The sequence below is a fragment of the Colossoma macropomum genome, unplaced genomic scaffold, assembly GCF_904425465.1.
Source record: "Colossoma macropomum unplaced genomic scaffold, Colossoma_macropomum, whole genome shotgun sequence".
Classification (NCBI taxonomy): Eukaryota; Metazoa; Chordata; class Actinopteri; order Characiformes; family Serrasalmidae; genus Colossoma; species Colossoma macropomum.
The window spans coordinates 30,980,895-31,008,858 of record NW_023494785.1 but is presented as its reverse complement, the minus strand read 5'-3'; the positions used below and the strand labels follow the sequence as shown (position 1 = coordinate 31,008,858).

General features: G+C 40.7%; 1 protein-coding gene across 2 annotated transcripts in view; it reads left to right on the top strand.

The window, feature by feature from the left end:
• Positions 1–27,964, top strand: part of LOC118821717 (protein MTSS 1-like) — a 67,962-nt gene that overhangs the window by 26,483 nt on the left and 13,515 nt on the right. For both annotated transcript variants that reach the window (XM_036590457.1, XM_036590454.1), the window contains exons 4-6: positions 16,146–16,230; positions 17,812–17,903; positions 18,848–18,922. In XM_036590457.1, the coding sequence (XP_036446350.1) occupies positions 16,146–16,230; positions 17,812–17,903; positions 18,848–18,922 (252 nt within the window). The remainder of the gene's footprint in view (positions 1–16,145; positions 16,231–17,811; positions 17,904–18,847; positions 18,923–27,964) is intronic.

Here is a 27,964-nt window from a genome sequence, read left to right as displayed (position 1 = left end):
TGACTGTTCTGCAATCAGGCTGTCTTTCGTTATGGGTCATGCGGACTGTCTGGGAGCAAAGTCCAGCACAGAGTGCCCAAAACCTCACGGTTATCATTAAGCACCCGCAGTGTTTGTAGACTAGCAGCACTCAAACCCACGCTTAGTGCGCTCCAGCTACGGGAAGTCTGCCACACATTCTGCGCCTGTTCGAGTGGCCCTTATTCCAAACGCCTGCACATGTTGGCCAGTGCTTTGTGCTGCACTTCACAGAGTAGGGCTTTGTTGAGAGCTGGGCATATGAGCTAAGCTGTGTGTTAATAGTAATCAGACCACTAAACCAAAAACATTGGCTTACTGTTTGTAAATCTTCTGCAACTTAATTGTTGGCTTAGATAGAATAGAGCAGAGTATCTAACATAATACAAGGCTAGCACTCCGACAGTCCATGTGAACAAGTTTCTGTCATTTAAGGGAACAAGGCATTCTCTATAGCTGACACAACAGTCAATATCAGTTTCTCTGAGCCTCTAATTATCTTGATAAATGCCTTTACAATATCCCATTAGATTTTTTTCAGCCAAAGATGTCATAGAGAGAGAAGCTCACTGTGGGATGCAAATGTACGGAAAATTGTCATTATGGCTTGCTCTGACCGTTCGCCTTGTTTTCGCTTTTGGCGCAATGTGGAGGAGAGAATAGGGGTGGGCTTGTGCTCATCATGCCATCGTTTCAAAACAGAGGACATGTCATGCTGAATTTTTGGCAGGAGAGAGCAGTGATTCTGACAGTCCAAGGCTGGACCACTGTGGACTTTTCTTTGAGAAACAGCCAACCCACAGTACTTATCACAAAGCATCTCGCGTTTAAACTTGAAAGAGAGTCAGTTTTTATTTTATTCAAACTCTGTTTTTGCAGTGTTCATTTTCTAATGTAAACCCAGCATCCTAAGAGAATCAAAGAGTTTGGTGTAAAATATTGAAGTGTGGTTCCTGAAGGCTTTGTTTTGAAAAGGGTTTCTCTGCTGAGATAGTCTGCTTTTAGTTAATCATTAGTCTTAAGTGCTGATAGTTCGATCATTACAGATCATTATAAATCTATTTTCTCATGTGGTGTTCCTGTCTCACTGAGCAAAGGTCTGCTGTCTAAGGAAGTCTAACTTTGTCCCGTAGGTCCTGATCCATTCTGTTGACATCCTCCGGCCTTTCCATGCACTTATCAGCAGAGTTGTTTATCGATACAGGGTGCACCAGGTTCACAAACACAGAACAGACAGACCATTTTTTTTTTGTCTTCAGGTTTACCTTTTCACAGTTATGCAAGGCTGTGCAAACCATTCAGCCACATTTTAAGCCTCTAAAAGCTTATGTCTCATTTGTTTTTTCCTCTAAATACTCTAAAGTATGTAGTGCTTCACCCAAAAACACAATAAAAAAACTGAACACCGCACAGATACCATATCTGTTTTTTTCAAATGCTTGCTTGCATGTTTGTGTCTCACCATTTCAGTGCCAGTTATTTTTAACCAGCATGGTACCCTTACCATGCCGTTTAATGGTGTTTGATAATTACTTGCTCTTTGACATCAGTTAAGCTGAGAGCTGGGTCCCTCATTGGGAATTAACACCAAGCATCCCAAATAATCCTGCGCCTGGAATGTGTGTCAGGCATCGCTGGATTAGAAGAAGTGGGCCACTTTGGCCTAGAAAGACAGGGGGTTATGGGGGGAGGTGTTAAGGCATTTGTCCCTAGGGTAGTCAGTGACATTAGACCAAGCCATGGTGAGGTGAGCCACTCCCCTAGTTTCTTGAAAAAATACTGGAAAATAAAAACTTTTTTTTAATATGATGAAGAAAACCTGTTTTTGTAAGTTATCAGCTTATTATTTTGGAATGCCACTTCATTTCTTAGTAAGTTTAATATTTAACAGCCATCATCAAGTCATTGGTACAACACTAATAAATACCTTTGCCTCTTGGAGTTATAGGCAGTGGATAGCTTCTATGACCATTGCAGATGTAACGATTTCACTACACTGAAAAATCCATTTGAAACAGTGCATAGGAAATTTAAAACTGCATCGCAGATATGCCCCTAGGTGTCTTCAAAGCGTCTTTCATTTATCATCTTTCATGGAAACCACTCTCAGTGAACAAAACAGTGCATCTGGGTGCATCCTGTTAGAGTGAAATGCTCAAATGACTGGGCTTTTTTTGTTATTCAGTTATGCCCCTGTCTTGCAGTCTGTAGACAGACCCTTCTCTACTGAGCAGCTGTAAATACCGGTGTGGATATTTTTCTGATGGTGTCGGCTCCGCCGTATCAGTTTAAACCAGAGTCAGGTCCTGAAAGTGGCTAGAAAACCAAAGAAGTTTTCCTGGCCAGGCTGTGAGAGCCTGCCAAGTTTGCTGGTAGGCAGGTATTAAGGATTGTGTCATCTTGTAACAAAGGAAAAGGGCTGGTGAGGATTTTAAGCAGTTAACAAAAGTGGAAAAGAGTTGCTCTGTTGTGTACGTCAAGCTTTGTAACTTTGCAGACTGTTGACATGCACAAAAACTATGTAACACAGTAAAGAAAAGGGAAAAACCGGAAATGCGTAATAGGTCCCCTTTAAATTTTGTACATTGTTACACCCCTATTGACCACAGATCTTGTCATAGGTAAAATCTGTCATGCTTGGGAAATGGCTTAAGCACTGGTATTCATAGTAACATTGCTGACGTATGCCTTTACAGAGATTTGTTATCATGAGTAGCACCTACTCAGGCATCATTCCTAGATCATGTGCTGATACTGATTCTGGAATGAGGGGTATGCGAAACAAAAAGCTACTTTCATTGCTTGCGTATTCTACAGTATAGAACAGGACTAGGTTTCACTCTCATGGTCTGTTTCTCTTTAGAGTAACTTGGGTGTGGAATTGCTTGGTGTACAAAAATGTGTTTTTTTTTGTTTTTTGTTTTTTTTTTAATAAAACTATTACGTATCTCTTTTTGCCAGAATACTGTGCTGCATGCACTTCAGTCATTAATGAAATGGATCTATTTTACTAGCTCCATATATAGCAGCTCAATCATCCTGGATTTAGTATGAATTACATTCCTGAACAAGCTGCAGTAAACTCCTCCCTGGCTGGAGGTGGGTTTTATAAATCTCCCCTCGACCTAGATTTTATATGCCCTATTTGGAAAGTATGTTAGTATCTGGAGCTATTTCTGTGCTTCTTGGCACTGTTGCAAGCAGAGGACAGCTTTAACTAGACGTCCATTTTTGATGACGTATGGAAGTTTCTGCTGCAGTGCATGAATATTGTATGAATGGTTCCATAACGTCTTGCTATTAAAATTTCAATAGCTATTTACTACTAGAAAAAGGGATCTCTTTGCAGAAAGGAGATCTGAACATAGCAGTCTCTTTGGAAGGGCAGAATGACTTCTGCAACAGCAGTTTTGCATTCAGAAAACTGTAAAACAAGACCACCGTGAAACCTGAAACAAGGCTTCCTTACATGAGACTGCATGTACAAGTCACAGTTCCAACACAGTATGATAATTCAGACTGCTCTGAAAATGTCACAGTTCTTCACATCCCTCCATTATTCCACTTTCTCAAGCCTTGGCAGGCCTCTGTCAGGGATATTTAAATGCACTAATGAGTAGTAGTTTATTTGACTAGTTGTTTTCAAATGGTCTGTCTTATTTCCAAATGTAATGCAATTTGATGCAGAGTGATGCATCAACCCAACCCCTTGTTTAATGGCTAAGTTTTGGATTTTTGTTGTGTGGAGAGGAGAGGTTCCTCTACACCCTCATGTCCTGCCTCAACCACCATGGAACTGTATGTATACCATATCTGTGACTGCTAGATCTTTATACAAGTGCTGATAAGTTCACAATTATGGAGAATTGTCTTTTTGACAAATATGGTAATGAATGGAATAATTGGAAAATGCCAGTGTTTACATTCATGGGAAATATGTTGATGTCAGTGCTCAATTGAGAAAGAAGTGAAAGAAACAGCCAAATTCGTTAAGAAAATACAGTACATCTGCATGGAAACTTAACTGTGGGAGGCAATGCAACATCAGAATTTGTGGGCTTGGAAACTTCCCCACTGCACTGCTTGTGTGATTTGAAGCCAAACCACTGTATTTGACTAAACTGGATTCACTATCTTTCCTATACATTCTCCCTCTGTGCAAAATGTAGTGTTCTCAGTCAGATCCAGTGATCCATCCCAGTAATTGCCCAGTGATTCCCATATTTCATTGGTTATATGTCAAGAGGAGCTGGTCAAGGTAGCTGTGCTCAGTCTAGTGTCTTTTCCAGAACTGCTAGTTCTACCGTAGGCTGGCAGCTGTCAGTGCCACTACTTTACGCCATGTCAGCGGCGGTGGCCCAGCAAGTGTGCACGCCTTGCGGTTTGAACAGCGAACTGTGCACCCTGCCCTTCCCAGCCCACAAGTCTGCGCAGTGCTCAGCCGCCACCTGTCTTGTCCGCTTCGGGTGGGCAGGCCATCAGAGTCAGCCAGCTGCTTCTGATGGATGGGGTAGTGTGGTTAGAAGGGGAGGCTAATTAAAGAGCTGATATGTAGGCCACCTCTGGGACTGCCATCCCCTGTCATCAGGCAGCGCTGACTTCTGCAGAGCATGCAGGCATCTGTGCTGTAGTATTTATGTGTCTGTATTGTAAATGCCAACAGCACTTTCATTTGCCTAAGTGGAAAATGTTCATTCTAAAAACTAGGGCTGGATGATGTGGTTTACAATGTATATCTTAATATTTTTCAGCCTTTTCCTGATACTTGTAATATTTCTTGCTATACATGTATTCTCTCTAAAATGACCTAAATAGCATGTACTCCTGCCTGAGCTGTGAATCGAACCCCTTTCTATTGTGTGCAGGACGGTCATGTTTAGGCTTAACATGCTCATACTTCTAAGGAAAGAAGGGGTCACGTGACTGCCATGGTCTTGAAGAAACTCAGCTACTACTTTTATCTTTTTTTACCTTGTTTTCCTATTGTTTTATTGTTCTTATATTTGTGGTTTGGTCTTTTTGTACAGTACAACAGTACAGAGTTTTTGTTTTATTGAACACAGGAGAGGCTGCTTAGTCTCTTGGTTCAGATTTCACTGTGTCAGATTTGACAGTTTTCTGAATAAATAATTCATGTTGTAGAAGATATGGTGTATTTCTGCCATACAGCAGTGCAACCTTAACTGAGTGCTGTGAAGGTGCTCCAACTAAAAAAAATCTTGGAAAATGCCAATTATTAATTAATGTTTTTAAATTTCTAATCATGTAATCATGAATGTCATCCACACATCATGATGTAATGGTGCTTAAAGGAGAAGTCCACTGATTTTTCAAAATTCTGTGATGTAAATAAAGTCATTCAGAATGGTATGTGTGTGTATATATACATATATCTATATGTATTATAAATGTAAAAACTTTGTGAGGGAGCTTTTAAGGCATTAAACCACTCTGAATGACTTTGTTTACATCTTAACCATTTAATTATGCAGAAATTTAGAAAAATCTGTGGAATTCCCCTTTTATGTGGAAGCCCGTACTTTATCAGCAGAGTTTGTTTATCCACCACTATGACAATGCTAATTTCTACTATTACCCCAAAAGCTCTTCCTATGTCAATTCAAGGCACTCAACAGCACGACAACAGCATGTACAATGTATTTAAAGTGTAAACACTTTTTTTGGGCTTTCATACCATAATCTGTGACCTGTGATAGAGGATTTGTCCTTTAAAGAATTCAGTTATTTTGTAAGCTGTCCATTAAATATAACGCTCTTTGCTTGGAGCCGATGTTTTTCCACTATTTTTTTTTCCTTCACATATTCAATCTGAAATGTAAAATCTGGATGAAGGAAGCAAATCAGGGCAACCCATGCCAAGGGTGCACCCCAAAATAATACTACCGTTACTTGAGGTGTGTTTTAATTATTATGATTTCCTTCGTTTTACAGTCAGGATGTCCTGAGGCGTGCCTGCTTCACCTTGTCCTTACATTGCTTTCATTGGGTTGTGAGGACAAGAACCCAGATAAAGGAGGGGTGCGATTGGTTGGGGGTTGCGATTTGTCTACAGTCGTAGTCAAATGAACATGGCTGCCTTCAGGGTAAATGTAACCTAATTTGTCATGGCTGTCAGAGCAATCATGTCACCACTGTCTGTGCCTCGGACAGCAATGCTGCGGATGCCACCTCTTTTTTTTGCATCTGTAATTTATGGGTTTGCAGCCAGAGTTGTAGGACTGCATTTTCTGAGCGGAGATTTTCTTTATGAATAGATGCTCAGTGGAAAAAATGGTGTATTGTACCTACTTGATGTTCCGGTTCCTTACATAGACAGCTGCTGTCTAGACTGTACTGTTTGGTTTGAGCTAATTCGCTTCAACCCGTCCGAAAAAAATACATTCTGTTTCGCAGTCTGCATTGTGTTACTGCACATGTTTAACTGCTGTATGAACTCAGTTGATGCAAAAGAAAACCTTTACGCTTAGGTATGTACACTCAGAGAGAGTTACCTTAGTACAGTGATGGTAAAAGCTCATTTACCTCTCGTTAAAAAAAAAACTTCACGACAATAGTATTACCTGAACTTTTTTTGACATGTAGGTCAGGGGTGCCCAATCCTGGTCCTGGAGATCTGCTATTCTGCAGAGTTTAGCTTCAACCCTAACCTAACACACTAGATCCAGGCAATGAAGACATTCAGGGGCTTCTAAACATTTACAGCCAGGTGTGTTGGATCTGAACTTTCCAGGGTGGTAGATCTTCAGAATCAGGATTAGGCAGTCCTAATGTAGGGTATCCTCAGACCACAGCATCTGGTTTCAGACATCAGACAAAACAGCTTCACTTCTCAGCTCTTCCTCTACACATTGGGAGAAACAGTCTCAAACAAAAGGCATCAGGCTAAATGGCCTCAGACAAAAATTGCCTCGGAAGGTAATGTTCATGTGACGTTCGCAATTCTGTTCTTTGTTACTAAATGAATTACAGTTTCATGCTTCAAATTAATTATGAGAGTAAACTGCAACCCACCTTTTGCTGAGCTGTGCTTTTATTATTTTCTTTAATTTGACAAGGATTAAGCTTCAACCTGATGGCATTTTTTTCAGATATATTACAACATTTACTAAACTAACTAAAGTCTTTAAAAACTTTACGCCAAACTCTTCGAAGAAGTGCTTATCTTAGAACTTAGGACTGTAAATAAAATTATAATTTAAGAATGTAATAATTAAAAAAGTCAATTATGAAGCAAAATAGCCCTTCTATCTCATATTTACCACTGTTTACTACTGTTATTTTCTGCACAGTTACCAAAATAAGAGGATTTTGTTACCGGCACAGGCATATTCACACTGGAATGATTGTATGAATTTATTTGTTTGTTTGTTTGCCTGTTAATGCTGGTTCAGTATGTATATTTGGACATGGTGATAGAACCCATACCTCAGCCTATCAGAGTTCACATTGTTGCAGTTGCACTGCTGGTTTCATGCCAAAAACAACTCTACATCACCAATAATGCTTAACACAATTGAAAGACTTGGGCTTCCCTCTTACTTGGTCATGGTGTTAGTCATAATCGCAATGACTAAAACTTCTTTAATGATTTTGCACGCAGCTGCGACAACAACAATGAGACAGTAATCAGCCCAGTCCTGCCTCAGTGCCTCTAATTAGCAAACTAATCGCTCCTTGTGCTAAGGAGGTCGTTATCCAGGGTTTTTGGCCTAGAGTAAATTGAGAACATCTGGGCAGCTAACCTTAAGGCTGTTCTGAAGCAGAAGCTTTACTAAACGTCTACGCTGGAGATTAGGTAGCAACAAGACTCTTACAGTTCCCTATCGGGTCACTTTGCCTTCATCTGCATGATAAGCTCTGGGGTGGAAGTGGTTTGATAAAGAGTATAATGTTTTTGTTTTTTTTTGCCCTTGAGAGGGTTGGATAAGATGATTTAGGCTACATTACGAATGCCACATCTTGGCTTTACTGATTCTGCTTAGTCTGCCTTTCAGACTGCTGGCATGATTTGAATGAACTTATCAGTTCATATCTCCAAAACGCTCCTGCGTAATCCTGGAAAAGTATTATCGGCCATTGCATAAACAGGCACGGCAACAAGGGAAGAGAATGTGTTTTTTGATAAAATGCTTAACAAAAAAAGAAAGAATAACGTGAACTTTATAACTTAGTAAAATGTATTTTAAACAGCACATCTGTACATTTTGTCTATGTCGGGGATAAAAAGCCCACTTACCCCTGCTAAACCTATGGCCAATGTTTGTATATGTGTATGTCCATGTGATTTTAAAGCCATATTCTGGTTTCCAGTAGAGCTAGATTTCTGTGTTACTGATCTGTTTCTGTTCTCACTTTTACAACTGGAGACACTGAATCCTCAATTACCACAGTTAGCAGTGGCGAACTGTGACTTTCGGAGCTAGGCCTTCAGTTTGGTCAGTATGTGTCAAAACTCAGTTACACACAAAGAAAAAACCCACTTCTTTTGACAATGCTAATTTTTGGGGTTCTATTAGTATGCTAACGTTAAGCTAACAGTGGTTCATATGCTCTTTTTTTTCTTTGCTCATTCTAGCTTGTAAAAGACTTTCCATGTTTTATTTGAAGGTCAAAACAAACATATTAACATATAATTTACCTTGTAGCAGTTTTATAGTAACTTTTTTTTATTTTTTAGTAAAGAGCCCAGACATAGAGGTGTCTCTGTTTTCCATTTATAACAAGACTGAAAAGCACTCGACAGGCTACTGTTCATAGTCAGGATTTTCAGAAAGCCCAGAGTCACCTTTTTTCCTCACAACGTTTGTCCCATTCATTGTACACCAAAACATGAGTGGTCACTCTCCATTCCTAATTGTTAGTGGTTAATCTGACATGACAGGTTTTAATTCCTGACGTCCTTACCAATGAGAGAATTATTATGGCTGAATCTACCTAGGTACCACAGGAAAAAAAATCTTGATTGTTAAATTATCTAATGACATAAGAGTGTTACTATAATACATGCAGAATACAGTACAACAAGAATGATGATTATATTAAATAAAAATGAACAAAACAATACATACCTGTTTTTTTTTTTTTTTTTTCCTTTACTGAAATCATTAGGCCTTCTTTGAACCCTGGAAGGCCCGCATGGTTCTCCACTGATAATTATGCTGTTACTCCTAGACTAACTGATTGATTTGACTACTTGACAAACACAGGTTTTTCTAACTGAACTATGGCTGTTTAATATTACTCTGAGAAGCTTCTTTTTTCATGTTACCTCAGCAAAGTGAAGTGGACTGAGCTTCGATGCAAGCACTCTTTATACCTTTGGTGGTCTTCAGCAGACGTATACTTCCTTCTATTTCACTCATTGACTGGAGAACGCACACCTGTTTTCACAGGTAGAAATGAGTAGCTGATGAAGGCTGGAGAGGAAATGAGGAGTTTTGGTCATTGGATACTTCCTAGAAGTGACTGCTGTTTTCCAGATCTATTTTTCAGTATGGAAGGCTCTTGGAATAGTGAACCTGTTTGAATGAAACATGATTGTGTACTCATGATTCACTGTTGGCACAGAGATCAGTTTTCACATGGGGTGTTTTGCTATGCCAGATCATTCTCTTATAGAGCATTCACATAACATGCATGTCCATGTGAAACTCTCTGACCAGCATGTGTTTGATGTTGTGTACCATTTTCCCTACTTAAGCACATTCTTCTCATGCTGCCCGCTAAATAAGCATCCCTCGCTGATGACCTAAGCATGCATGCTCTTCTACACTTGTGTCATTCAGCGTTCACAGAGCAGGTCTCAAGGCCTGGGAAAACAAATCGGAATGGTGGTGACAGCTGTACGTTAAATAGCCTTAAGAGTTTTGGATGGATGGACATCATACTCTAGTAGTAGTAGTACACTGGTAGTTCTTGGTTTCAGCATGAAGATGATGCTCTCTGGGAAAAACTCCTGTGGGTCACACTACTCTTGCTGCAGTATTGATGACCCATATATGGCGGCTAGTAATATCTGTAGTGGACTTTCTAGTATGCATAATATGATGCAATAGCATCATATTATACTGTATGCGTCATTGATGGAACATGTCCAGTGAAACGTTTTTGAGCCCAATGGACATTGTATGTTTAAGTGCAAAAAGGCCACCAGAATACAGGCTAGAGACATTAATGGGGTTGTCTCATCTGAATTTTGCAGGCAACAGCTGTCAGACAAACCCCAATCTAGTCCACTCTAGGACAGTATAGAAATATAGCCAGTGGATTATTAAAATATGTGAGGATTACCTCGATTTAAATATGCATCATATTAGAACCTAGGTTTTAAATATAGCCGACACTAGTGCGGTTTGGTCTGCCCTCTGCTCTCTCTTCCAGAACATTCCTGCCAACTGTGAAGAGACAGGCTGTTGTCATATTCCTCACCGCGTGGGACCGAATTGATTTGATGATGCAATCGTCTGCTAGGTTAAAGGGACAAAGACTTCTGACTGCCTGCATGCTTGGTGGGTTGTGGGGGGGAGGCAATAACTCATCCTGCCATTTTTCAATCCAGTTTTAGGAAATCAGATTTAGAGTCCCAGCCTGGCACAGTCTGATCCCTGAGATTTGTCAATTTTGGATTGAAAATTAAATCCTTTGTCCTGTACAGTTCTGTGGGATACTATGGCGTGCCTCCCAACCACACTGATGAATGGGCAGCCTAGATAATAATACAGCACTGTGTAGAAACTCTGCTTCATATCAACTGTAAATAATTGTCGATAATTTGATAGGAGGAACTTTTTTCTTGGCATACTGTGTGATATGGGGGATACCACGCTGTTTGCATCGCAGAGAAAGTTGGCAAACAGCCTACTCACTCATTTGGTATGTGTGCCATCTCATATACACCATGACAAAAATATCAGCGCTGTCTTCACGACTGAGCGGTCAGTGCAGAATGAATATTTCCCTTGACTCTTTACCATTGGATGAATCTGGAATTGGAAGCTTTTTTGCCATTGAATTGTCTTTTGTCCCATCTCTTTTTCATTAGATACTGTGAATCAAAGTTACAGTGCTGGTTTTGGATCCGATTCCTCCTTGTGACCTCGCCTACCAAGTCCTAGTTTGGCTCTCCCCCTCTGAAGAACTTTGTGAAATACCCACCCTTGTGTCTGTCCCCAGCTGAAGCCTTCTTGTTGGAGAACTGTGTCCCCTTTAAGCAGCCCCTCCCCCATCCAGCGTCCTTTACGCTCATGTTGGCAGGGAAGTGTCACATACCAGGAGCTCTCCCTGGGCCCTGGCGGGAGGCTGGGGAAAAGGACAGCCTGTGTGCTTTCACCTCCCTCACAAATACCCCTGCCGTGAACTGTCTCGCACCAGCCTTCGCTCCTAGTTTGCTATGTCTTGCACAGCAAATATATAGTGTTGTAGGCAGTGACGAAGTTAGGATTGGGAGTGTGGAGTCTTCCCATGTTAATTGGCTTATTTTGATGTGATTTGTCCTGGTTTTGCACTAGACCGTATCCGCCAAGTACTCTTTGTGCTGTTGCTTCGGTGTACCGCCAAGTCGTTTATGTTGTAGATAACCTTAATGTGGTTATCTCTGGGGACAGATGTGGAGTGGAGGAGAGAGATATATAGGATGAGTGAGGTGCCAACATGAGTCAGCAGCTTAAAAACTCATAAGTACCTGTGATTTGGTACTTCTGCTTGGATGTCAGGAGGCAAAGGAATACTGATTGGTTTAGACTCCAGTGGTGCTGTGCTTTGTACTGGCGCTACACCTATTGTAAGAACTCACATCAAAGGAGACAAAGGGTGGATAAAAACAGACCAACCGACAGACAGACATGGAGGGAGTGGCAGACGAACTGGCAGAGGCAGAAAGAGGTGTGGTGCTGCGCTAATCACAGAGGCCACCATGTCACGCCTATTTATAAGGAGCTCCACTACAAAACATTGGGCATTCTTGGGAGGCACCCAGCAGCCGGAGCCTAACACCATAACCGGGCTAAATATAGGCACAGGGGTCACAAGATCTGAATGCAGCGCTCCGAAACAGCTACAAAGCCAGCCAAGGATGGGGCTGAGCATGTTAGGACGAACAACAGCACACTGGGTCTCTTAGCACATTTGTCCTCTCAAGTGGGCTTTATATCAGACACTTTCATGTAAAAGCAAGGTGGACGCCCCCCTCTCCCCCCTCTCCTGAGAACAGACAATTGTGTGCTTTTTGTAACTAGCTTTTACAAAAGCTTAGCTTTGTCGTACAGTGGGTGGACGGGACTTGGTGACGCAATGTTCCCTCCCCAGGAAACCTTAGAAAGCGCAAACCACAGCCAGGGCTCATTTTGTGTGTCCACCCAGGCTGACTTTGCCCGTCTCCACAGAAACCAGAGAGCACTGCCACACTGTGAGAGGGAGGGAGCGGGAGAGACAGCCTCCCACTGATTCCGTGGCAGGGGCTCCGATATGAGCATGTGTCACAAGACACTAAAAGGCTCAATTAAAAGCATAATTTTTTGCTGACCGCAGAAACCGACATTTCCTTCTATAAAGAAAGGAGGAACATGGCTTTATTGGCTTGTTTTTCCACCCTCGCTGTTTTAGCTATAGACTGTGGAGGCAATATAGTGTCTGACATTCTTGATAGATGAGACTTCTTGATGTGTTGTGGCTGTTCTGGAAAACAGGGGCCTCTGACTTGGTGACAGAATTACATGGGGTTGACCTTTGCTGATAGAAAAGAACAAACCAGGCATTAAAGCTGTGATGGGTTGTTTTCATTCTAGGATTTGTTGTTCACCTACGCATGAATGGCTGAGAAGTCATGCCACGAAAACTGTTATCAGAGTGCAATGATTCCACTAAAGTTTGAAATGCCCTTAACAGCCTGCCTGACTTCTTTTGGTTTCCAGCGAATGTGCAAACGTGACATACATCAGGGACAGGCCCCCTCCGAGCTGTTAAGTGATCTCTCCATTTCACCACTGCTAGTTCTGTTAGGACCTGCTTTCCCTTGGGCCTCATTTCTAAGACAGTGACAGAGACAGGACCTGCCTGACAGCCTAAAGGAGCCCACAAGGGAAACCAGCCTTCAGCTCGACGACCTCAACTTTCAGCGGCTGGCTTTGGTGCGGATTAAAGCTGCTGGTGTTTCAGCAGAGCCTAATCTCTGTGATTAAAAAAGGAAAGCCTCTTTATTCTGCCTGGCCGGCTGGCCTATGCCTGACCACCACTGAGAACAGGCAGGAGCAGTTCAACTGTGGCCACATTGTCGTTTGTTTCTTAAGCAAACTCAAACAGTCACTTGTACTATCTCTTGCCTGTGCCCCTTTAAGAGCCGTGGTGAACTCTCGAGCCTTATTCATACAAGCTTTACCCAGACAACAAATCATCTCTCTATAACCAGAGTGAGTGAGAAAGGGAGGGAAAGAGCTCTGCCTGTTTAAGGTTAGAATAGTTCTTTTTGAGTCTGTGTGTTCGGGTGGGGCGCGTGCTAGACAAGGCTGTGTATTTGGAGTAGGAACAAGAGTTGGACTGTCCTTCTGACAGCTCAGAGCAGGAACTGTTGTTTTAAGGGCTGTACGTTTGAGGAAAAAGACGGATTGACAGTGAACAATTGGGTTCCATATAGTTAATTCTGAAACATGGGTTTTTCCCTCCACTATACGTATTCCTAAATGGGTTTCTTTCAGACCATAAACCAATAGAGAATGAATGGAATGGGTGTCAATGAATGAGTTACAGATCTGCCTCTGGTTACTTGTGTTCATTTATCATTTATTTCTGTCACTATTTTTTCCACTGGTAAGAGGGGGAAAAATAGCCCTGTGTTTCAGTTAAAGACATCATTGAGCCTAACTGGCTTTTATTGGTAAATGTATTGCTAGTACTGAGATGAGTGCATAGTACTTACTCCAAGTACTGAGATAAGTACATAGTATTGGTAAACATTAAGGATGCATGATGATATGAGTCATATCGGTATCGTCAGACAATACTTTAAAAAAAATTTGCTTTTGGACAGATTTAGATTTGACTAACATTTCAAACTAATATTTGATGACTTATTTATTACTCTTACTGCAGACGAATGTTTAGGTGACACCAGACTGCTGTTCTAAAATGTTTGCATTTAATTCATAATTCAATTATACTGTATTTTGTAAAGAAATCATATTTCTATTATAGCACATTGTTATATTTCTCTTTAGTGCTAATCCAACTTATAAATATTTATGTGTTGGTACTTGCACTGGCAGATATGTAAAAAATGTGCAAAATATTGGTTAGCATCAGCTACCATTTCCTATACTGGTGCATTCCTAGTAAATGTTTTGATATTACTGGGATGACGTGGTAATGGTACAAAAGTTGCTGTTACTGGGGTGACAGTGACAGTTTTCAAAGTGAGAAACTTTCATTTCTGCAGCTACATATAATTAAGTAAAACATTTCATTACGTTTTTTCAGTTTATTCCTTCACATTCATAATTCTGTTCTATTGGTTCAGGACTGCTTTGCTATTGCTCACATTTCTTACTTTTGAGATTTAGCGTTTTTGTTTTAGACCAAAAGGACCCCAAAAAGATTGTCTAACAAAGCAGTAAGCGAAATTTAAGGAGTTTCCTTAAACTATTTTCCTTAAACTAGGCCTCTGTGTAATGGGGAGGGCTGTGGGGTTGGGCATGTCTCTAAATGAACCTCTCCATCTTTCTCACCCTTCCCAACAAGTGGCACTACAAAAGCAGTTAGTCACTTTCGAGAGAGATTAAAAGTCACTTCCAGCAGAGCTGCATATTCATTTCTATTGCCGAGCGGGGCTGCCGCAGAGCAGGGGGGCTTGGCCAGCAGCGTCCATCATTCTGAAGGCTTTTAGACTGCTCCAGAGGCACAAAGGCAGAGGCTGCCAATGTCAGTGCCCTCTGTCTGAGGGGCCCCTCTGTAGTGTCTCAAAAACCAGACTTGGCCACCATGTCTGGATCAAACTTCCCATTGGCCTCTGTGGCCCTTCTTCTCATGCGTATCATCTGTAACTCTGAACACAGATAACTGCTGGTCTGAGAATGCTCTAGGATCAGTCATTTGCCTTTCATTACCTTAATGAAAACCATTACATGGAAATCCAAACCTTTATATTATGTTAGTTTTCTAGATCTCCAGTGTTCCATGTCCCACAAGTGAACTTTGGTAATGGACATCACGCTCCTGTCTTTTTTTGTGGCTATCACTTCTTATCCGACCATGTCTAAGATGAGGCTTAGCTATTGAGATTGTATCACCTGGCCATGTTAAAAGGGATCCTTTATTCTCTTCATATGAATCGATAATAAAAACAGCAACACATGTCTGAGATATGAGTAGGTGGTGAAGAAAAAGATTACTGTTAAAGAATACTGTTTAATTTAACGTCTGCTAACTAGGAGGTTGGGCTCTTTTGATCTCCATAGTTGACAGTTTGTTGTAAGTAGACTGTTTATTTTTGGAGAGGTCATTCACTTCACCCGGCATTGATTTTCTTTTGCTTTAATAGTTGCCAGTATAATTGGAAGAAAAAGCTTGACCTTAGTTCTATAGAGCCTCTTTTCTTTCAGACATAGCCTGTAAATATACATCATGAGCACATAAAGATCTGGGATCTGTGGACAATAGCATGGGAGGGAGTCCCTGTCAAGACAATGTCTCCGTCTGTGCATCCATAGGTCGTCCAGCTGCTTAGGATGCTTTTCTCTCTCTCTTTTATGGTCTCTTCTCAAAATGTTGAATTCTTTTGTGGAGGCTCCCCTGAGGAGAATTTGTCAAGCAATTTTAGGAAGCTCCATGCACTCCCTTGGGCGTAGTGATGAGGTCATAGGCATTATGTTTTCCACTTGGATCCCACACTAGCAGGGAGGTGTTGGGCTGGCCTGTCCCCATCTCTTACCTCCATGCGATTCTGTTGGGGACACTTGTGTCAATGTTGGCAGCATGCTGTGAAGGTTTAGCATTTTGACAGGAATCTACTTTTTCTCAGTCATCTGTGTCAAACTATTAGTCTAATAGTCTAGTATGCTAGGCTAGTTTAAAGAATGGCTGATTACTGATTGCTGTTTTCCCTCTTTCGTTCTTTGCAGGTGGCACCAGAGATATTGGCTCCGCTCTTACCAGGATGTGTATGAGGCACAGAAGCATCGAGGCCAAGCTGCGGCAGTTTTCAATGTGAATATTCTCTGCACAAACTTTCTCCATTACCCCACAGCTGCCAGCCTTTATTCATTATAAGATGAATGCACTCGTGTGTGAAATAACATCACCAACCTGTCTTTATGTGGAGCCACAAATCCACACCATGCATCGTAAACAATGTAACTAGAATGCTTTATGAGTGCTGAGTGAGGCCACGACTGTCCATCACACTGAGATGTCTCAGAGTGCTCCAGAGGCACAAAGACATACAATGTTGCTCAATCCTGGTTCTGTCTGTGGTGTGTTAGAATTTTCAGATAATCTGATAGTCATGAAAGGTTAAAATATGGAATAGAAAATAGTAAAAGTATGTCAGCTATTATGGATTTGTGGTCAGGGTTAAATATAGTACAGCAGTAGTCACTGTCTCTGGTCTGGTTATATGTCCACATCCACTGTCAGTGTCTTGTCTTTTTGTTTTGTTTTTTTTTACGCCTATACTTACAATTTCTAATATCAGATTTTGCCCCAATGTTACCACTGCTGTGCCTGTTTCTGTCTTTACACTGATACAACGCAGCTGATTCATTTAGTTGGCTAATGAACAAGGCCTTCCAGAGCTGAACTTGTTCTGTTTGAGTAGGGAAAATACTAAACTATGCAAAGCAGTGGAACACCAGGACAGAGGAAGATTGAGAACGAAGAGCGTGCTCCATTTACCATGAGATACAGTTTTACACGACATGTAGAGTATGAAGATAAGTTCAAGTGCAAGAAGTTCATTGCTTGGCTTGACCTATTTATTACTACCACTACAGTATTGCTTTGCCTAAGCTCAGCACATTGAATGCATTCCACATGCTTTGAATAATATACTTGCACTCCTCATTCACACATTCCGCCTGGTCCATTACACTAAATACCATAAAGTCCTGGTTTATGACAGGATAAGGCAGTCCAAGTGAACAAACAATATCTCCTGCAGTTCCTGTGACCGCTAGCAGCAGGGAGGAGAACGGCGTCTGCCGTTGCAACAAGACTTCTGGAGCTGTAGTGGCAGAACACAGGTGGCCCCAGTCACTTCAGCTCAGCCCACATTGTTGCGTGCTTTGCAGTGCACATGCGCAGAAGCTCTGATTTGAGGAGACGCTTTGGAAGGTCTCCTTAGCCATGCAGTAAATCTGCAGTTTGCGGTCAAGTCGTCGGATTCTTGAGGACGGCCTCAGAAAGAGAGACTGCAGACGAGAGAGCTAAATTTAAAGTGCCCCTTCTCAGCTGCTCCTAGGCTCTCTGCATGCCATGTGAAATGGGTAGAAGGAGTGAATGATTAACTCAGCCTAAGACAACCTTAGTGTAGAGAAGCTGAGCATCTGTGATGTGGAACTACTTGTTTGTTTGAAAGAAATTGGGGAAAAAAAGAAAATGTGTTGATAAATTAAGTAAATATTATGTTTGGTAAAATGAATTGCTGTAATTTCCAGAGTTAGCACCTAGTTATAAATTGTTGGCTATCAAACTGCTCTTCTACTGTGTTAGCATTATCAAAAAGAAAACCTAACAGGTAGTGAACATCTTTCTCAGACGGTCTTGTTCTCTTTCTTTAATGGGTTCCAGGGCGTTCATCGATTGCCTGATCAATCCTCTGCAGGAGCAGCTGGAGGACTGGAAGAGAGGAGCCAACACCCTGGACAAGGACCATGCGAAAGGTGAGATATGATGACTCCCTGTGGTGCATTAGCAATACCTTTCTCTGCACTACCTTAACCTTTCATAACAAAGGAGATAGTGTTAGCACTCTGTAGCATGAAATTGGCTCCCTGCTGGCTTCAACATAAATACAGCATAAGACGTAACCTGACTGTTCATTATCCTGAAATGGTTATTGCCGTTTATGAACAATGTGGCGCTACCTAGACGTTTATAGCCACCCATTTTAATACAAGAATTCAGTTGCTTTAAGGGGCATCTATTGCTGACACAAGCGCTCAGTTGCACACACAGCCTATATAATCTTCATAGAAAAGCACTACCAATAGAGTGAGATGCTCTGGTGCAGTGGTCTCCAACCCTGGTCCTGGAGAGCTATCTTCCAGCGGAGCCTAGTTTCCGCACCACAGTTTGCCACACCTGCTCCAGCTGAGCAGCCTCTTCCCAAGTCCCTGATTGGCTGGATCCAATGTATTAGAGTTAAGAAAGTGGGGAAGCTTATTAGATACAGGTTGGAACTAAACTCTCCAGGACCAGGGTTGGAGACCACTTATCACAAGAGCCTAAGATCACCACAACCAATGCTAAGAGTCAGAAGGCCCCCAGTATTTGGCTCCATACAATACCTTTAGAATAAATGGTGCTTGTGATCCATAACTAATCATCCAACATCAGTACCTGACTGCACTAATGCTCTTGTGACTAAATAAAATCTTTCAGAATCTAAAACCTTCCCAAAAATGGTTGTTACTGCAGCAAACTTGGGATAAACCCCTCATTAATATCCTTGATCTTGGGGGAAAACTAATGTTGGATATATAGTGCCTGCTCATTGGTCATGACTACACTTTTAATGGAAAGTTCTACTTATTGCGGTGTTTATATGTAAAATAAGACAGTTTATATGTATTTTGAAATGTCTTCTTTTTCTCATTGTCTACAGAATATAAGAGGGCCAGACAAGAGATCAAGAAGAAATCTTCAGACACCCTGAAGCTGCAGAAGAAAGCAAAGAAAGGTAACGTCCTTTTGTTCACAATGTTTCCTGTGTAGAAGGAGGGTCGGGTGAGGTGGGCAGAAAATGACGTCATGTTAAACACTTTCTAACCATTTGGAGGCAAATTAGCTTCAGATCTGGACTCAGAGAACAGAAGGTTACATAACAACGATCAAATCCTCTGTGCAGTTCTCATCTCCCAGTACAGGAATCTGTCTAACAATGGTTTAGAGTGAAGGCAAATCGGACATCCGCTTAACGCGGGTTTTGATGGCAATGCAGTATATGACTATAAGCCTTTTATGTAATATAATGATAATGCACAAAATAACTGCAGCCTGAGTTTGGAGACGTAACTGAGAAAGTGCTGTTGTTGTTACTTTGTGGATTTGAATGGGGAAATATACAGCAAAGCTCTGAAACTTACTGATCATGAATTCTGCAGTCTTGTACGTAATCCTGTGCCTTTACTATAATGCAGTCACTACTCGTAAGAGTGTACATCAAAGCTAATTATATTTCAGAGTGATGCTCACAACAAAGCTCGAGCTAATCTGCCTCCAGTTACAGGGAGAGATTAGTGAGATTGTGTCAGTCTGTGTAAACACATCTGGCTTGATTTTGCATCCAAGTTTTTTTTTTTCCTTCAGTTGCCCTTTATTCACTATGTTTCTGGGGTTATGATGTGTTCCATCTTTAAATTCTCCAGTCAGGGAAAAAAAAACCTTTTTTGCTGAACAGATGCTCTCTTGTACAGGTACCCTTTTTGGCAGTCTAATACAGTAAACATAATTATGGTGTTGCCTAGATTCTCCATAAACATGTTTTTTCCAGGCTGCTATGTGCTTTGTACAAAGCAAGGTATAAAGTATGCACTGAGCAGAAGATACACATGCAAAGCTGTTGGTGGGGCTTCGTTCAGAATATGAACTGGCATGTCTTCACTGTACGTATAGTGCCTTTTTGGAGATAAATACAGTATAGTGCAAAAGACAGAGACAATTCATTCATTTAATTTCTAGTCAAAACAGCCATTAAGTACAAGTTATTTGTATATAATTACTTAACCATCCTTTGCATTTATTACAGCTTCTAATCTTTTCAGGAGACATGCTTTCTTTTTTTTTCAAAGAAATCTGCAGAGATGTTTGTCCACACTTTCAGAGTTCAGTCTCAGAAGTTGGTTGCATTTTCTGCTTTTCACAATCCAAGTAATCCCAAACACATTCAGTGTTGTTGAGATCTGGGTTTTTTCAGTCCATTGTTTTGTGAAGACCAGCCGCATCTTTGTTTGATTAGCAAAAAGCATCTTTTTTTGTCAATTTCTTTTCAGCTTCTTGACAGATGCACATCCTTTCGGACCCATAGTGTTGAGTTGTCTTCTCACAGAGGAAGGATGGATAGAATCATCTGTGGATTTTTCAGCTTGATTTTCTCCTCTTTCTTAAAGATGAAAGCTTTAAGTTTGTCTGTTTTATGTTTATCTGATAGGGACAGTTTTGGTCTAGGTCATGGTTATTATGAGTCCCATTTTCTCATTCAGTAACTTTTTCAGCAGTTTTAGAAACAGTTTTTTTTACCCTTCTTTATGCAAGTGGATTATTTTATATCTAATCCTTCTAGAAACTCTAGAATAATTTGTACTTAATGGCCGTTTTGACTGGAAATCCAAAAAATGAAAATTGGTCTCTGATTTTTGCACAGTACTGTACATTTGAGGTTGTGATTAACCGGTTCTGCCCAAATTAGTCCTGTGGTCTTTCACTCATTGATGGACTACCACCAACCCATTTAAATGTTTATTTTTCCGTAGATCTATGAAACTGCTTGCAGGTGTACTCATCATATGTGACTCTGTGAAAAGCTGCATAACACTTTACTGGATTTTTGTACAAGAGAAATGAGGGATATTATACCCAGAGGCAAATTTAGATGCCAGTGAGCTTAAATATGAAAAAAGCTAAAGCTGCCAAAAAATAGATCCTTTGCTTTTCAGTACAGAGGTACATTACATCTCAGCACTTTGAGTTTGAACTGCATCTGTGCCTTATCTGTCTCTCCATGAGCACTTTCTGATATAAAAGGAGAGATTTTATAGCCTTTTCCCTCCGATATGGTAGGGCATGGGAGTTGAGGCATGCTGTTCTGGAATTGACTGTGACTAAACTGTATGGAATATAAGTATGGTTAAAGCAATTAATTAACTAATGATCAGGTTACCTGTGTGCAAATGTATATAGTATGAAAAATAGTAGTGGGTGTTCGAATTGGCTATATCCACATGATATGAACACTTTCGAAAAGCACTATAGCCTAGGGAACATCATAAAGTGGTAGAATGTGTGTCTCTTTTTAACACTGCTCTCTAACTGACTCGCACTCTGCTTTTGGAGAAGTGTCCCAGGTCAGAAACCCTGTTAGCAATATAGTTTCAGTTGAAACCCTGATATTTTCCTCTTTTCCTCTGCTTCGCATCATGGTATGCACCTGTTCTGAGCAGCTGATGCCCTGGGTAAGTGTATGTCCAGACTGTATGATAGAATGTGTGTGGTCCCTCCAGACCCAGTCAGGCTGCCGCCATATGACCACCCCCCATCCACCCCCCTGCCTGTATGTCCAGTCAGTCTTGCTCTCTCCCTGTACCCCTCATGCCCAAATGTGGTACAGTTGCTGCCTCTGTCTGGTATTTTGGTATCTGTTTGCCTTGTGTCTTGTTTCTCTGTGCAAAGTGCCACCAAAGCACACAACAGCAATTAAGAGGGCAACAAAGAGCTGATTTTCCACCCTGCATTCCTTGGAGTGTGTGTGTGTGTGTGTGTGTGTGTGTGTGTGTGTGTGATGAATGCTGATAGAATTGACCTGCTCAAGCTGTATTCCCTTCTTCTGCCTCATATGCTTTTGCTTTCAGAATTAAAAGAATGATGGACAAAGGTCAGACTTCAGGAAGGACTCTACTACTATTTTTAACCATTTAGTCTTCTTTTTTTCAATAATGTTGTCATACAGTGGCAAAAACCACATAAGCAAGTATGTTTGAGATTTTTTAATTGACCGTTGGCGGAAGTCCCACTTAGTTACTGTTGCTATGTCCATTAAACTTTCACTTCAGGCCACCAGACAGCTGTTAGCACAAAAGAAACTTAGAGAGCCTGTACCTTGTACGCAGTTCCACTTATAACATTTGTGCAGTTTTATGTTCAAAAAACAGGTTGTTTTGTGACTCTGCCTTTAAGAGTTATATATTTAAAAGAGCTCTGTTCTGATTGGCTGCCCTATATTGTGCATGCATAATGCTATAGCTGACACTGGAGCTAATTGGAACAACTAAGGAGGTACTTTTTTTACATTTTTTTAATTTTAGCAAACTTTACTGACACATTACACAATACACAAAGAGTGCATCAATATTTATCTTTACACAGAATGTTTTTGCTGCAAATGTGAGAGCTGTACCGTCCTGCTAATCTGGCTGATTTATCAAGCAGCTGAATTAGCAAAAGCAAGCTTGGCTGACTGATCCTAACATTTCTCTGTAACATCTATCTTTAGACAGCATATTAAAATGTGTATTAGCAGGTACCATGTTCCAGATACAGTTTGTTTACCTAAGAGCCAGCACAATTTTGTTTATTATTAGTTTTGGCACTGTAAGTGTGTTGTCTTCCGTGAAGTTAAATCTACCTTATCAGCTTTTGAAATTAAACATACATTATTTGGACAAAACTATTGGGACACCGACACATTACACCTACACTCTCAGAAAGAAAGGTAGTAAACTGTCACTGAAGCAGTACCCCTCTTGTCACTGGGGTGGTACCCTCAAGGCTACATCTCTGTACCTTTAGCAAGGGAACATAACTGTACCATAATCCATTAAAATTATACTCCACACACCCCGTCTCATCTCCAGGATTAGGTTATGAATATGTACAAATATGTACTTTTTACCTGAGAAAAGGCTCACAACTGGACCTTAAAACCACTGTTGTACCTTTGAGGGAACATTTACATTTGTACCTTGATGAATGAAACCAAACCTTTATTTCTAACAGTGTACAGGAGCTTATATGACTTCCCATTCTAAATCCATAGGCATTAATATGGAGTTGGTGCCCCCTTTGCAGCTATAGTATAACAGCTTCCACTCTTCTGGGAAGCTTTCTACAAGATTTTGGAGTGTGTCTGTGGGAATTTTTGCCTATTCATCCAGAAGAGCATTTGTGAGGTCAGGCACTGATGTTGGACAAGAGGCCCTGGCTCGCAATCTCCATTCATTCCAAACGTGTTCGATGGGGTTGAGGTCAGGGCTCTGTCTGGGCCAGTCAGTGCCTTTATGGACCTCACCCAGCCATGCCTTTATGGACCTTGCTTTGTGCACTGGGGCTCAGTCATGCTGGAACAGAAAAGGGTCTTCCCCAAACTGTTCCCACAAAGTTGCAAGCATACAATTATCCAAAATGTCTTGTTAAGCTGAAGTATTAAGATATCCCTTCACTTAACTTAGGGGCCAAGGCCAAACGCTGGAAAACAACCCCATTGCATTATCCCTCCTCCACCAAACTTTACAGTTGGCACAATCCAGTCAGGCAGGTAATGTTCTCCTGACATTCGCCAAACCTAGACTCATCCATCACACTGCCAGATAGAGAAGCGTGATTCGTCACTCCACAGAACATGGTTCCACTTCTCTGGAGTCCAGTGGTGACGTGCTTTACACCACTTCCATTTGATGCTTGGCATTGTGCTTGGTGATGTAAGGCAGCTGCTCGGCCGTGGAAATCCATGCCATGAGGTAAAGCTTCTGGCACACAGTTTTTGTGCTGATGTTAATGCCAGAGGAGGTTTGGAACTCTACAGTTATTGAGTCAGTAGAGCGTTGGCGACTATGCACTATGCTCCTCAGCACTCGGCAACCCCACTCTGTAACCGTACGTGATCTGCCACTTCGTGGTTGAGTGGCTGTGTAAATTTTGCGAACTACTTGTTTCGTTGGTGGCATTCTATTGCAGTACCACACTTAAATTCATTGTGCTCTTTAGAATGACTCTTTTACAAATGTTTGTAAAGACAGACTGCATGGCTACGTGCTTGATTTTATACACCTGTGGCAATGGGCCTGAATGAAACATCTGAATTTAGTGATTAAGAGATGTGTCCCAAAACTTTTGTCCATATAATGTAAAACACAACCAACCTCCAGGTGATCAGGGTAGCCTTTGTTTCAATGAAATGTTCCTCAGTAACACCTTTTTTACATCTCTTAGCCTAATAAATCATATTAATTTACTGCCACTGCTTTACTGCCAAAACCTTTTGCCATACAAATGCTTTAAGAGGGGTTGTGCTTTGGTAAATGTAGCCAAATAAAGTACTGTTTGTCACTTTTATCTTAAAGACAAAGTGATCTTTACAGTTAGGTCGCTGTTTGCCTGTGTGATCTGTACGTGAAACGCTCAGGAGGTTAATGTGAATATCACACACCACTGCTACACTCTGAGAGAGCTATTCAGCTTTGTGTCTGCCTCGTCTGAAACAGTTTTTCAGCATGGCTGATAGCTTGCTCGTGGCCCTCACAAATGTGTTTTTCTGACCCTGAGGGTCAAAGTGGAAGAAGGCCGCAATCACGGGAAATGTAAATCACTCATGTGAACAAAGTCCACAGAGGATAATCTCAGAAAAGCACGCTTTTCAAGAGGGCATGTTAAGTCACAGGCATATGGCATGCACACCCAGCAAGAGAGCCATAGAAATAACCCAAGCTACTCAAACAGTCTTTGTAATGAGGATTACTGTAATTAACATTTAAAAAAATCATGTTATGAGCCTTTCTTAAGCCACTAGAAGTTAAAAACGCAACAGAGTCAGAGCCAATGGCCTGAACTGTAGCAGACTGGAATCCAACCTGCACTCTCTGACTTATATTTCCCAACTTCTGCAATCTGAGATAGGAGAGCGCTGCCTCCAAATGCATCCCGTAAACAGCGGAATCTGACTGCAAGGGGCTGCTACCTTCCTTAGCAGGAGCAAAAGAAAGAAAGAAGAAGACAGTGTATAAGTGAGAGCGATCTTTCTCTCTATTTCACAGACAACCCCACTTGTCTTCTAGCATAAACAGGGTCTCTCATACCAAGCTGCACATACCAAGTGTGAATTTTCCCTGGTTAACTTATCCTCTTACTCCCACAGCTGGTATGAAATCCACATCTGGACAGTTATCCAGAGGACTGCTGTGCCATCCTGCATGTGGCATAAGTATGGAATAATTATGTGGTCATTCAGAGATGCAGAATGCATCTTAGTGTTTGTTTAACTGAGTATTTGAATGAGGCGTGGTACTTTGAAATAAACACTTAAATCATGTATTATCTTGTCATTTTTAAATAAGTATTTGAGCATGCAACACCAAACCACAAAGAGTGTGGTTGCGTCCTACATTAAGTGAAATGGTAACACCTACATGTATGGAAACAAAAAGATGTTTTTTTTTTTTCTAAGGTGTAAGTTGTTTAACTTTGAGTCATTGTCTGGTGGGTCAGCTGGCAGCCTGTTAATTCACATACTCCTAAAACACAATGATAAATCACTTGATTGACCAAACTGTCAGGTTTGAGTCACCATTTTGTATTAGTTGCATGTGCTTAATGCATGTTAAACCTTGCCTACTTATGTCTTTTATTCATAACACTATCCTTGTTGGGATATTCAAATGCTATTCATGTAAAAATAGAATATTTGTATGGTAAAAATAGTTCAAATACCTTTCTTCGTTTGTAACTTTTACTGATATTTATGGATGCACTGAATTTTCACTGAAAGAGAGTAAAGGCAAAAAGTTTCTGCCAATCCCTCCCATTAAAAACATACAACAAAGTGTCAGAATCTAATATTTAACAAATAATTCACTAGAAATCAAAATGAGAAATAGTGATCAAAAATGCTGTTTTTCTTTTGCTCTAATGTGCCGGTCAATGCAGATGAGTTTAGACAATTTAAGCGGCAGCAGATCAGCTGCCAGGAACTATTTTCTGTTTTTTTTTTGGAGGGACGTTAGACAAGTGATTTGTAATCTCTCTTCATACTGAGTATCGACAAGAACAACCACGAATTCCACTAAAGGTTTAATACCACTTGAAAACATGACATCCTAGTTAACATGCAATATGCATCAAATAGAAAAAAAAATAAATGATAGGGAAACAGTGCACTAAAAAAACATTGCCTTGGATGACCATGTGTTTTCTGTTGTTGAGGACAATGGATTTCATAGGCATATAATGTGATATATGTAGTAATAATTAAGAAAAGCTTATGGCAGCTGTTTATTTATTGTAAGCTCAGTTTTGTCCTGTTTTATCAACAGTAAGTGTTTTTATCACAGCGTAGTTTTTATTAAATGTATTAAAAAGCATAAATTAAAATGTTCCAGAGTGTCTCCTGAATTTCGGTGTTGGAGCAGGTTGTCAATTTCCTAATTGGTAGCACTAATATTTTCTTGCTGTTTACCCTGCTCTCACACATGCATGTGGATATGGTAACCCTGTGTGTTTTATGTATGGGTGGCAACTTTGCTCTTTTTTTGTTTTTTTATTTATTTATTTATTTTTTTTTAATAAACTAGGGGCTTGCATGAGGATATGGCAATCCCATGTGTTCCATGTATGAGAGGCTTCTCTGTGTCCGTCTCATTAGCCTTTAACCTGCCATGTTTGCATGTGGATCAGGCAACCCAGTTTGTTTGTTAGAGAGGTTCCATATGTCTGATATGCTCAGTGTGATTGTCTGGAGGGCTTTTACATCACAAGAATTGGGAGGATTTAATGTGAGTGTCACAAATTGCACTTATTTATATTGTCTCCAAATGAAGACTAATTTCCTACAGACTACACAGTGGTTTGCCACTTCTTTGGCTCCAACTGTCTTTTATTTTACTGGTGTTTTGGTCACACTTAATTGAAAGCAACCGTTTAGATCATACAGCAAACCAGCTCCTGAAGACACTTTTGTAGTGTTGGTGATTTATTGTTTTATTTATTATTTTAGTCTGAAAATCTGGGTTTCATCAAAATAACTGTCGTAACAGTGGCTTTGGGAAAGCTGGAGGCTGCATTCCATCGGCAAGAGAGAATTCAGTAGCGCCACAGCTTTTAGTTTTCTAAGAATGAGGATGGAGACTAAACCACTCCAGACAAAGTGATGCCATTTATTTATGTATTTGTGACTTGAGAAGCTTCTGTTGGGTACAAGTATGACAGGACAGTTTGAAGCTGTGCCTTAGTTTGTTCTGTGCCGTGTCATTATCAGTCTTATCTAAATATGTCTCTGAATAAGTAGCCCAAACTATGCAAAGAAAATCCACCACTGACAATCAAACAATAATAAAAAAACAATATTTCGGTTACTTGTGACCACTACAGTGAGATTTCTTTCTCTATCCACAAAGCCATGAATTTAGAGGGAGATTCCTGAAATGGATGCTATAGTGGGTTTCTTAGACCTTAATGATGGGTGTTTTGCCTAAGAGCAGGTCACCAATTTGGCCATTCCTGAAGTTACCACTGAAGTTAACAAGCACTCTGTTTCAGTAGAGGTTTAGAGATATAAAGAGATGTTTATACCATGGCATGGCCCAAGCAGTAATAGTAGAAGGTCAACATTAAACATGTCAACATTAAACATGTCAGCATTAAACACTATAACATTTATATTGCTCTAAAATCTATACACTATAAAAACAACATTATCTACAGGAAAATGCTTTAAAAATAGACTAACAGGCCTCGACAAGTGCTATAAAGATGCATATATGTGCACATTTACTGGAAATAAGCCCTGTGTTTTGGTCTCAATAGAAGATTATGGGGGACACAGGTTCAGCCTTACAATTTCTGAGTGTGTAATCAAGGCCCAAGTCAAGAAACTTAACCATATGTGTCGTAAGACATGGCCACAAAGACTTTGGGCACATTTTGCAGGCAAAGAAGAGATACAGCTGTGTTACATAGAGTACTGTGCAAAAGTCAGAGACCACCCTTTCATTCATTTTGTTTTCTAGTCGAAAAGTAC